The 12,156-nt window shown below is 52.7% G+C and overlaps 5 protein-coding genes across 5 annotated transcripts; 2 read left to right on the forward strand and 3 right to left on the reverse strand.

Annotated features, from left to right (window-relative positions):
- Positions 1–914: 914 nt before the first annotated feature.
- N0V89_011532 (uncharacterized protein) lies at positions 915–1,649 on the reverse strand (the record flags this gene model as incomplete). Its single annotated transcript, XM_056220263.1, has 3 exons — positions 915–1,170; positions 1,219–1,514; positions 1,575–1,649. The coding sequence occupies 3 exons, from the start codon at positions 1,647–1,649 to the stop codon at positions 915–917; spliced, it is 627 nt and encodes a 208-aa protein (XP_056065566.1).
- A 1,383-nt stretch (positions 1,650–3,032) lies between these two features.
- On the forward strand, positions 3,033–4,475 carry PEX13 (Peroxisomal membrane protein PAS20; the record flags this gene model as incomplete). The annotated part of the gene is made up of 4 exons (XM_056220264.1): positions 3,033–3,096; positions 3,151–3,651; positions 3,713–3,765; positions 3,918–4,475. 4 exons carry the CDS (start codon positions 3,033–3,035, stop codon positions 4,473–4,475), a joined length of 1,176 nt encoding a protein of 391 aa, XP_056065567.1.
- Positions 4,476–5,322: 847 nt separating this feature from the next.
- N0V89_011534 (uncharacterized protein) lies at positions 5,323–6,610 on the reverse strand (the record flags this gene model as incomplete). The annotated part of the gene is made up of 2 exons (XM_056220265.1): positions 5,323–6,525; positions 6,584–6,610. The coding sequence occupies 2 exons, from the start codon at positions 6,608–6,610 to the stop codon at positions 5,323–5,325; spliced, it is 1,230 nt and encodes a 409-aa protein (XP_056065568.1).
- Positions 6,611–7,031: 421 nt separating this feature from the next.
- On the forward strand, positions 7,032–8,110 carry USB1 (poly(U)-specific 3'-to-5' RNA exonuclease; the record flags this gene model as incomplete). The annotated part of the gene is made up of 2 exons (XM_056220266.1): positions 7,032–7,290; positions 7,359–8,110. The coding sequence occupies 2 exons, from the start codon at positions 7,032–7,034 to the stop codon at positions 8,108–8,110; spliced, it is 1,011 nt and encodes a 336-aa protein (XP_056065569.1).
- Positions 8,111–8,563: 453 nt separating this feature from the next.
- On the reverse strand, positions 8,564–11,992 carry N0V89_011536 (uncharacterized protein; the record flags this gene model as incomplete). Its single annotated transcript, XM_056220267.1, has 2 exons — positions 8,564–9,714; positions 10,291–11,992. 2 exons carry the CDS (start codon positions 11,990–11,992, stop codon positions 8,564–8,566), a joined length of 2,853 nt encoding a protein of 950 aa, XP_056065570.1.
- Positions 11,993–12,156: the final 164 nt, after the last annotated feature.

Below are 12,156 nucleotides of genomic sequence, written 5' to 3' on the forward strand. Positions count from 1 at the left end.
GAGGTCGGACAATCGGCTGCAAGCTTAGTATCTGATAGTGTAGCCTAGGGTGACTCGCCCTATAATAGGCCTTTGAAGTTATAACCCAATAATGTACGGCCGTATCTCATGTTGGCGCAAGAGCCGGTGTGGTAGTAATTGTTGGGTTTCGTAGATGAGCGTAAGGCTGAGGATGTTGCTGCAAGCGAAACTCAACATCCAAAGAAGATCGCGAGGTTTGGCATCGGCATACCGCGATGCGAAGAATGTTCCACCAGTTCGCGAACATGTGATCACAAATTACCCTGCAGCGAATGCATGCATCGCCAGCTTTAAGTGCACATATAGTCAGCATGCTCTTTCGAAATTTTCGCCTGAAATTCTTGACCCCAAATTTGTTTCCAGCTCACTGTCCGTTATAGCTCTCGTCACCCAGGCGGGACACATCATATCGACTCGAAGTCCTTACCAGCCATTTCCAGGAGCTACGGTCTGTCAGTCCATGCCTCGATATCCATTCATTTGTCCTCCTTTGACCTGCCAGCCGTCTTCATCACAGCACTAACCCCATGCTTACTCGCGGTATACGGCATCTTCCAGCCACGAAGGTAACGGTGTCCAGCTTCGTTGAATCCATTGCATCGATTTTACAAATTTCAAGCGGTCAAATTGTACAAGATGCGTGCTTGAGGTGTGGGGGGTCTTGAGTAAAAGTGCGCATAGGATGCTTGTACGAAAGTTCCAAATTAAATTGTGGTCCGGCACGAAAGAAGGGCGGTTGTGTGTGTTGGAGGCACAGTCAGCTTCTGGTTGATTGCAGATACGTAATTATATTGCACCTTGCTCTAGATTGTGGCAAGAGACGATGATCCCCAGAAGAAAATGGATATGTCTTGAAAAAGAAAATCCATGCCACTCATGCCATATCTCCCATCTTACCTCCCAGAATACCCCTTTAAACTCTCACAATCCACACCGTTCCTCTCTACAAACGCATTCGCCATCCTGTACCCATAAACGTCCTCAAATGTCTCTTCAGTCGGGTACAACGGCGATCGAACCGCAACCGTGCCCTTTACAGGCACCGGGGCATACATTCCGGACGTTACAGTGGTATTGAACAGGGTGATGTAGTTGTCACATAACGGTACGCCGTCTCCGAAAAGAGGCTGGTTCAGGACATTCATAAAACTAGAAGGTCAGCAGAGACTCAAGTGGAAAGGAAAGAGATAGACGTACGCTTCGAGGGTGTATGGGATACTCGCCGCCGCTCCAAAGGATATGTCAGCGACAGGCTTAGCATTGGGAACAAGAGAGTCCAAAACGGTATATGCGCGCATATACGTCTCCCCTTGGCCACCACTTGCGTACGCGTTGCAGGCGGGTTCGAAAGTTCCTGCTACAGTCTGGCCGTAGATAGCTGAGCCGAGGAGCGCAACCAAGTTGGTAGCACTGATGACTTGGGGAGGTGTGTATTTGAAGGCAGAGTATCCGTCATTGAGGCGGTCCACGAATGGGAGCTTTAGTGCCACGCGCTGGGGTTTGGGTCAGTTGCCGCCTTTGATGCATAGAAACATCCAGTCAGCGAGACTCACCGTAAAATCTGGGATCTTGAGGGGGGGCTGCCCGACGTCGTGGTCTTGGACCGCCTCGAGTACCGCGGGATACATCTCATTTCCTAGGGTTGGGAAGAGCTCCAGATACGCAGCTGTTAAGATGGGATATTGAGAGGGTATGATACTCCTTGCAACGGCGTACGGAATCGGAACTATGGCTGTCGTTCCATTTATGACGCCGGTCACATCTTTGGGGAAGTCTTGAGTGATTGGGTTTGGTTGGGTTTGCGAATGGCAGCTGAGAGGAATGGCCAAGGCAGGAGCGAGGCAGCTTGCGAGAAGAGCAATCAATGGCAGCATGCTTGAACGCACGTATCTTACGTGGAAACGTGAGTTGCACTCCTTAGAACGTTTTGTACATGTACTCAGTTATATCTTAGAAATGGCGTTGGGCTGAAGTCGCAGATGTCGCAAGTCGTCAGTGGCTTGCCTTTGCATGGCGGCCCTTGGGACGTATATGTTTGTTTCCCAGCGGTGTGTGCCTATCCTCATCAGTTCAACAGACTCAAATGCTACTAGCTTTGCCGGCTACGTTTGCATCCGGGTGGTGGTCATTCGCTAGCAGCATTTTGGTATCGGTTAAAGTTGAAATTAGGTTCGACAAGCGAAGCCGTAGTTGGGAATGATCAGAGGTCCCTCATGAGTATAAGTATCGCACAAAAGACATGGCATTTTGCTAATCGGTGTATAGATCACATAAGCAGTGCAGTGCAGTACGCTGTGTAGGTTGTCATTCTGGTATCCCGATGTAGTTTAGTGGATACTCTTTGAGATAGTCAGCGCGGTGAGTGTACCAATCCACCAACGTAGGATGATGAACCTTGCAAAGGCTTAACAGAAGTACTCCATGGTTGACTTGTATTTGTCGTGATGTGTTATGGACCATGCAAGATAGCTGACGGCGCTGCCCATGAAAGACAACTGTATGAAGGCTCCCTTTATCACGAACAACGCGGAAAGACTTTCCTCGCTGGACGTCGCGCATGCTTTAGTGGCGAAGAGGGTCGCATTTTGGCGGAGAAGTACCGGGGCTGACTCGGGTCGAGGCTTGTGATTGCCTCGCGCAGCCAAAGAAAACGAGCCGAGGATGTTTGCTCAGAACGAGACCAGCACGAGCCCGAAAGTTCACCTCCGTTCTTTGCCGCCTCCGCAACCCCACAGCCATCCTTACACCCTCTTGCGATACCCTCACCGTGTTCAACTGTCTCAAAAGCGCGCTGCATTGGGTGGTGCTGCACGTCTGCGGACCCGCGCGATCTCTTTATTAGCGAACCGGCCAGCCCCGCAAGCGACCTCCGGCGCGCTTCTCCAGACCCAGCCCAGCCTCTTGACGTCGGCCGACCTGCGCTCAGAACAGAACCTGCGCATCGCCTGCGACAGATCCAGAAGCCCCATTTACACCTGATGACGGGGTGGTGAGCGCCGATTCCTGTGAGAATGGCATCGCCGTCGCCGCCTAAGCCGTGGGAGCGAAGTGGAGGCGCAACCAGTGCCTCGGTTGGTGAGTCCGAGTCCGCAGACGTCAACACCACGCAGCAGACACTGACCATGTCAGGCTTGACAGGAGGCAGCACAGCAGCAGCACCGACTGCGACAGGGACAGCAGGGACATCGAATCCGCCGCCGTTGCCAGAAGTACCCAGCTCGCTCAGCACCGTTGCAAATCGCAACGCATCCAACTACTCGACCATGAACGCAAACAGATATGGATCGCCTTACGGAAGCACGATGGGGGGAATGGGAGGAATGGGTGGATATAGCAACTACTCTTCGCCATACAATCGGATGGGAGGCTACGGATCGATGTATGGTGGCGGTGGATACGGCGGCATGTATGGAGGCATGGGCGGGATGGGCATGGGCATGGGAGGTATGGGAGGCATGTACGGCAACGGCATGGGCATGCCCGGCGACCCCAACAACATGAGCCTCACACAGTCCTTCAGCCAGAGCACACAGACGACCTTCCAGTTGATCGAAGGCATTGTCGGTGCATTCGGCGGGTTCGCGCAGATGCTCGAGAGTACATACATGGCGACACACTCTTCATTCTTCGGTAAGTCACCATTGAGATTAACTCTCATCTTGGAAAAACAAGGCAACTGACATCACAACAGCAATGGTATCCGTCGCCGAACAATTCGGTAACCTACGCCAAACCCTCGGCTCCGTCCTCGGCATCTTCACCCTCATGCGCTGGATCCGAACCGCAATCGCAAAGCTCACGGGCCGCCCACTCCCCGCCTCCTCTAAAGACCTCACCCCGCCTCCTTCGCCGCCTTCAACGGCCGTGCCCCCGATGGCTCCTCGCTCCCCGCCAAGCCCTCCAAGAAGCCCTTCATCATGTTCATGCTCGCCGTTTTTGGCCTGCCCTACCTCATGGGCAAGCTCATTCGGACCCTGGCGCGCAGCCAGGAAGCAGAGCAGAAGCGCCTCATGGCCAACGATCCGATGGCAAGCGGCGAACCTCTTGATCCCAACAAGCTCGAGTTCTGCAGGGCGTTGTACGACTTTGCGCCCGACGCGAGCATGAACGCGCAGCCGGGCCTCGACCTCGCCGTCAAGAAGGGCGATATGGTCGCCGTACTTTCAAAGTCTGACCCCATGGGCAACGCATCTGAGTGGTGGCGGTGCCGCTCGCGGGACGGCCGCATGGGGTACCTCCCTGGAGTGTATCTAGAGACGATCCAGAGAAAGCAGCCCGCGCAGATCACGACAGGGAGCCAGCCGGGAAGCAGAGCGCAGACTATGACGAGCAGCGCAGAGGCAAGTCGGACGGCGAGCCTGACCTCGAAGCCTGCCGCGGCGGTGCCCACTGTGGAGGGCAAGGCGGGCGACATGGGCGTCGAGAGTTTCCAGAAGGGCGCTTTCTACTCATAACTTGATCTCTCTTTTTCTAGCATCTACGGTGTCGACCTTTTCTATTGGACCACGGGACGTTCCGGGAGCATTGCCACTGTGGGGAAGCTTTTCTTGTGTATACTGTTTGTGTGTGGGTCAGGCAAAAGCTGGAGCATGGGCATGGTCATGCCATGCTGCTGGATGATATTTTCTTCGTAGATGCTAATTGCTCAAGATATCACGTTGAAGACAGATTTGGGCGCACGAACTACTCATCAGTGATGCATGGAAGAGGAAGTGGACTGTATTGGTTGGATCTCCAAAGCAAAACGGGCGTCCGAGTCAGTGAAGACTCCCGAATTTGTTTAGGATCATAGAAGTCGCAACCAGGTTGTACGTGCACTGTACGTTGAGATACCCTGCGACACGTGAAACATACAGCTTGCGTACTCGATCTATACACCGAGCTACCCCTTGCTACACGATAATCATTGGCGACTGCTGCAAAAAAGTTCACTCCAAAGAAGGGCACGTTCTGCAAGACAATCTGAAAGGTCTTCTCAGTTCCATTGACCATAATAGATAACACACAGTATCCATATCGCTTCGCTCGTCGAGCGGCTCATATCTATGCCAATCTATGCCACTCATACTCGTGCATTAATATCCTACAATGCCAAGCCCATCAACAAAAGAAAAAGCCTAGCCCTGGCGGTATTTGTTCCTTTCGCTCATACTCGTACACTCGGCGTCTGTGCGCCTATGTTGCTCATGCCGTCGACCTGACCAGAGGTCAAATCCAGTAAATCTTGCGACTCGTCTCAGTGTGCGGGAAATATGCGATGCTCTTGCTTCTGAAGCGCGCAGCGCGCGGGGTGCGAAGTTCCTAAGCCTCGACCTTCTTGCGGCGAATGCTGCCGAAGCGCTTCTTGAGCGCGGAACCCATGCCGTTCCCTGTAGTGTTGCTGCGGCCGATTCCGCTAGAAGCGCCGGCGTCGAGGGACTCAGCAGGGAGGTTGGCGGGGACGTCGTTGGAGCCCATGCTCACGTTGCGGCGGTGGCGGCTCTGCATCTCGGATCCGGTGTCGCCGTACGTCTTATGGTCTTTGAGAGCCTTCTCGATGGTGTAGGATGGCTCCCCCTTGCCCTTCAGATCGTCCGGGTGATAGGGGATGCCGGGCCAGCGCTTGTAGTCGGCTCCGGGCTCACGCATGAGGTCGGCACCTTCCTTGTAGTCGTAGGTGCGACCCATGCGGTCGGGAATGCCTGGAGGGACAATGGCAACGCCCTCCAAGGGGCGGTGCTTGTGTACAGCATCGACAATGTTCTCTCTGGGTGTAGCTCTCAACGCTTCCTCGTTGGAGTCGGCCACGGCCGCAACAGGGCTGTGCTTGTAGTCTAGATTGCGCGACATGTTCGTCGCATCGTAAGGGCCTTCGTGGTGGTAGGCGGCCCCTCCAATGGTCGTCCTGTCAAGACGATCGATGATGTCAGCGCCCGTGAAGTTCCTCTTCCTGAGGTGGGGAGCACGATGCGCAGTCTTGGTCTCCTTACGGATAGTATCCAGGGGCCGGGTGCTCGGGTCGCCAGGGAAACGCTCACGCAGAGAGCCACCACGTGTGAGTCCGGCGCCCTTCATCGGGCTGCTACCGCTTGGTTGGCTAGATCGCCTGGGACGTCCTTCGCTTATGGATCCAAATGCTTCTTTGCGGTGATCCCGGAAGTGCTGACGTCGAGGACTGGTAGAGTTTGGAGGAGAAGGATACTCGTTTCTGGAAGACTTTCGGGGACTTGTCTCTCCATATTGGACTGCGGGGGCCTTTGAAACAGAAGAGCCTCGGGAGCGACGGTAGGGATTGGTTTCTACAGAGTTTCCAGTGTTCTGCGAACGGAGGAAGGGGTTGGTTCCGACACTGCTCCCAGTGTTGTGCTGGCGGATGGTCGCGGATGGGAATTCCTTGGAGCCGGCGGAATCCGGTGGAGTGGGAAGGTTTTGTCGAGGAGCATAAGTTGATCCAAAGTGACTGTTCAGGCCAGTATCATCACTGGGTTCTGGTTCGATCAGAGGGTCGATGAGCGAATGGTGCGCCTATGTTTGGAATGTCAGTGTCAGGAAAGGCATGGTAGACGAGCGAGGGATCGCTTACCTCGACGAAACCTTTGTCGCTTCCCATTGCGATTGTGGAGCAGCCGATTTAGGGTTTTGCGTAGGGAAAGTACTGGTAGGATATACAATGGGTCGCTTTGTGGTGCGGCGCGTAACGGTGAGACAATGAAAATGCAGGTCCAGCAGGTGACAGCGGATGCCTTTGTAACAGTCTGCGGCTGGGAGCAGCACCCGCGCTCGCTTGGCAGGAACGACATACGTAACACCGTCATTCGTTCCGCATTAGTCGCTGCTTGTTCGCTCCTGCCCAGCGGCCTGATCGCAGCGTGTGGGCAGCAATCGGCCAATCGCGGGCTACGTCATACACGTTGGTCGCCGGTTTTCGCGACGCGGGATGAGCTTTGGCCGGCCCGCGCTCCCCACACGGCTTCTATCAACGTCGTCAGCGCGGATCGTCCGGCCTGCAGCCCAACCCACGCAGGCCGACCATGTCGCTGGCTCTGGTCCAGTACTCAGACTCCGAATCCGATGATGCAGATACCAAAATACCCGGTTATGCCCTGAAGCGCAAACGCAGCGCCGAGGGCCAAGCAAGCACCAGCCTGCCGCCGCTTCCGGCTGCATTCCACGACCTCTACTCCACGAACGCCCGTGCGAGCACCAGCGACGACCCCAGCCTCCACGGTGGGCGCAAACGCGCGGTCCCGCATATCGAGGGGAACTGGCCTAGCCACGTCTACATCGAGTGTAAGCTGTCTCGTTTCTTCCTTTTGTGTCGTCTTCAATCGTGGCGCAGTCAGCCTAACGTGGTCGAGGGTTGCCGTCTCAGGCTGAATTTCAAAAGTTGAACAGCCTGATAGCGCATGTTCGAGAAGCCCTGGAAGGTGCCAACAGCCGCCTGAAGAAGCAATTGCCGATCCCTGAGATCCACCCTTCGCTTCTGTCTGAGCTAGGCACGCCAATCCCTCTTCACATCTCGCTATCGCGAACGCTGCAGATCAAGACAGATGACCGAGAACCTTTTCTTGAAACCCTGACCACTTCTCTCCGGAAAGCAGCTGTGCGACCATTCAATGTCTTATTTACAGGATTGAAGTGGGTTCCCAACTACGAACGCAACCGCTGGTTCCTTGTTCTGGGGATTGAGCGGCCGGCCCAGGATGAGCTAAACAGGCTTCTCCATGCCTGCAATGACGCAGCCGAGAGGTCTGGACATCCACCGCTCTACGTGGGCGGGAAGGGTGATGGGCCAATGGAAGATAATACTTCCACCAACCTCTCAAGCAAGAGAAGGAAAAGCATTCATGATGAAGATACGGCAAAGAAGGCCAAGGCAGCCTTCGACCGTACCCAGAACTACCACGTCAGCATCGCTTGGAACCTGACGGAACCTGATCCCGAATGGATCACCCTTGCGCAAAATGTAGACGTGTCGAAGTTCATTGATACCCCACAGACACCTTTTGAGGTGGTCAAAGCCAAGATCGGGAATGTTGTCCACAACATCGAGTTGGATCCCAGAAGAGCCAGCCTTGGTAAGAAAGGCGGTTTGCTAGGACTTGGATGATCGCGGTAGTGCAGTGTCCAATACTTGGTCTGCATTGCATTAGCGCCTGGCAGTTGCAGGTTGACTCCCTCCCACGCCTTGAAACCTCATCTGCATTGTGGAAACACCATTTTATATCGCGTCGAGCGTATGCTGCTGTATAGATCGCGGTTTCTTCTAAGCCTTTGAATGGTAACAATCTCATGCAAGTATTATTTGATCTCGTCTCGGTGCGTCCTGTACGAACCACGGAGTCAGGTGCCGCAACGCTCGGTGAACGGTATATGACAGTGTGGACTTCAAAGCAACACTTCGCATAATAGATGTAATGAAGCCGCAAATAGCGCACGCTACACGAACATTTGCCAATCTGCTATAGTAGCGTATGATTTTACCAGACAAGTCTTCACCTCGTCATGTGCCCGGCAATCGGACAGTTAAGAATATCAGCGACTGGAATAAGATAGCTGACCATTACCCCTCGTAATCCCAGTCTTCGATGTGCAACTCTTCCATCAATGACTCCCATGTGTCCTGCCATTGTTCGGTAGCTTCCGAAAATCGCATACCCCCTTTACAAGGCGCAATAGCCTTTGGATTCCCTGCTTTCCGTTCCTTTTCGACTACGTCTCGACTAGCGTGCTCCAAGCGTTCGCAATCTATCTCAAACGACCAGTCGATGTCACTGAATTGGGGAGATTTTTCAGGAGCCAGAACATCCTCGTCCAGCAAGGCTCGCAGCGGGTTGACAGGGTTCACACAATCGCGTGTTAAATAACCTTTTGCAACAAGAAAGTCCAGAGTTTGTTCACTATTGAGTTTCGGCTCGTCGAGAATTTCGTTGGAATATGTACCTGAGCTGTACTTCATTATAAACAGCTCTCCCAGGTCGAGTGTTGTGTCCATGTGATAGATGGGCTTCGAGTCAAAGCCAGATATGTAGTATTCCCCAGTTATGTCGTTTTGTTTCGTCACAAATTGCACGATCATTACTATCTTTTGCAAGCAGGTCCGTCCAGCTGGGCTCAGGCCTCGTGTGTGAATCAAGAACTTCTGCAGAGGAGACTCTTCAGCCAAGAACACCTCGAGCATACTAGATTCTACCAGTGTTGCATGCGGACTGCTATTTCCACCACCAGAAAAGTCGAGCACAGCGTGAAAGTTCGTCAGTACAGTAGCCGGCTCTCTCGATGTTGGCCTAGCTACATAGTGCGGAAGCATGACTAACACTCGCCACTTTGACAGGGCTTCAATGCCGCCACATTTTTGCAGCAAAAGACGAATAAATCGTGGGCCGTTTTGAGAGACTTGGAATCTGCGGGGCAATGAAATCTCCAATAACGATTTTGCGTAAGCGAAAAGATGCCCGACTAATGACCCATGGAGTAGGAAAGGCGTGTTGTTTGATAGGTCCTGGGGACGAACACAATGTAGCAATTCAATCATAAAATCAGATGCATCGCGGATCATAATAGTCCTTTTGACAATGCACATGCAGATCAGCAATTTCTTTTTCACTCGATACAGCTCCTCAGAAGGCAACTCTTGTAAAAGATCTTGAAGTTGAGCGCGGAAACCAGCGAAGATAAAGATGGCGCAGATATAACCACCCAGGCGAAGAGCTTCTGGCTGTTGTGTTTCTTTCCCGGACGCTGTCCAATTAGGCCGCCTCCCACAGGCTCTAACGAACACATCGAAAACCGCCGAAGCGAAATGTGGAGTCCGGAACTCATGGCGTAGAGGAGAACAAATTGACATAGCATGTGGGCCCTCCCCGTAGTCTCCCTTGAGAAGGCTGTAGCAAAATGCTGCTTTCGCTTGATGAATGGAATGCTCCATTGCCGTTTTCCTGTCATATTGCAATATGTCACGACCTGTGGAGGTGTTCAGCAAGAAATCAGCTGCACTGCGGTGACCGAAGGACATCTTGAACCCGATACGGTCATGAGAATCGCCTAGGATACCTTTTTCAAGAAGACGTCTTTGCCATTCTTCAAGTGCGGGCAGTAATCGTGGTGACGGTATACCGCTTGTTGTGATCAGTCCACCACACCTCGCTACCACGTTCGCATCGAAGCGAGAACATTCTTTGATAAGCAAGTATGTTGATACGGTTTCTCCGCCCGTCAAAATCAGGTTTTGGATGTCGACATTAAATTGCAACATAAACAAGAGTAGCACACTTGTACTCCGCGAATTACCTAGCAACACATTCAGAAAAGAGGCAGTCTCGGCGCGATGGACTTCACTGTCGCTGTTGTGCCGTTCCCACATTAACTTATACATTGAGTGCAATCCAGATGGTAGTTCGTTGACTCTCTGAACCAGTGTCTTCCAGTTCGAAGAGTATTCTGTGTCTGTGCGAATGTGCTCAACGACTAAATGAGCCCATAGAAAGACGCCCTCGGCTCGCCTAACGATGGTTTCGACTAACTTTTGGATATCCTGTGAGGATCCTTCGAAACCGAAGTCCAGGCTGCATACGATACTTGAAACGTAGTGTTTTATGTCTTTCGCTGTAAGATCTTGAACCTGCAGGTGCGGATATTGTCGAAGCCGATTCTCGAATACTGGCTCCGGGCGGCTAGACACGCAAAGCTGCACGGTTCTGAGAGCGCGTATACTCTCTAGCCATTTCATAAGACTCGTGACCTCCGTCGACTTGGTTCGATCGATCTCATCTAAGCCGTCAATGAAGATACATAAAGAACAAGGGCAGTTGCCCACGACCGAAGAGAAAAGCAACTCGAGCTCCTGCAAGGACCAGTCTGAACTTTCTCTTTTGAGACGGAAGTCGCTTTGCCTCTCTTTCATCATCTGCCGACAGATGTCGCGATTCTGAGCGAAGAAGTCGTAGAGGAGAGTGCACAGCACGCCGACCAAGCTTTTCTGCGTACTGGCCCCTAAGCTCCAAATGAAAGCAGAGATGATCATCGTGTTGGAGCGGTTATTTGAGAGTATTTGTCTTGTAGTCGGGTCTTCCAGCAAGAATTTCATGAGAGTGCTCTTCCCAGCACCAGCTTTGCCGCTGATCCAGTACGTGCCTGTACCGTCACGAAGCCATGTCGAGAAACTGCTCCACTTCGGTACGTCATCGTCACTACCTTTAGTCTTTCCAGGCTCTTGGAAGATCCATTGAAAGGTATCTGGATGCGAGATCTCAATCGTGTTCCGCCGCGCGTTCATTTCGGGAAATCGGAAGCTCTCAAGAAACTGCTGACAGGCAACATCGCTGATCCGTTCGCTCTCCGTCGTGTCGATGAGATCCTTGGTCTCTTGAGCACTCTGGACTATACGTTCTCGTGTTTTCTGCGATTCGTCTCTGATGGCTTCCTTGATCTGGCCAGACTGCTGGTCCACCAGGCCTTCTAACCGCGTCTGCCCCGTGATCAGATTGGCATGGAAATTTCTCAGGTCATTGTCCAAACTCTGAAATCGGCCAAGGACTTCATACTGGTCTTCCATCAAAAATTGTCGTAAGTCGATCAGAATCTCAGATTCCATGCGATTTTGTAGCCTGTCCAGCTGCTGCGAGAGCTTCCCAGTCGTGCTCTTGTACTTGAATTGGTAAGCAACACTTTTGCGAAGGATTGTCGTTTTCGAGTCCCCTTTGGCTGGGAAGAATTTCTGTACTTGCTTATGGAGTGCGTCTGATACCGTTACGATCTCGTTGCAGACGTGGAGAAGCGTAGCATCTCTTGGTACCAGCTTGAGAACCGATGGCGTACTGAGCGTAGATTTGAGTTTCTCCGTCGCTGTCATGAGCGACTTTCTGTTCGTCTCCACGTAGAGGTCCGGCGAGACGCCTTCGTTCAAGCGTTTGAAGACTCTCAACGTTTCGGCCGAAAATTGGATCACCTGCATGATGTTGCATGCTAACGAAAGCCCAGCCAGAGGGTCCATTTTAACGGTGCTACACGGCGCTTGCGCCTGTGACGCAAGCTACTAAATAAACACGCCGGACGAGCAATGGTATGTATGTTCTGGATTGAGGTGCTCGACTGTGGTGAAAGCGGGAGATGCGGCGGGTGGCGTTCATTTGTACTACGAGGCTGAGCTGGGATGCA

Source organism: Didymosphaeria variabile (genome assembly GCF_027946475.1).
Source record: "Didymosphaeria variabile strain IMI 356815 chromosome Unknown scaffold_9, whole genome shotgun sequence".
Lineage (NCBI taxonomy): Eukaryota > Fungi > Ascomycota > Dothideomycetes > Pleosporales > Didymosphaeriaceae > Didymosphaeria > Didymosphaeria variabile.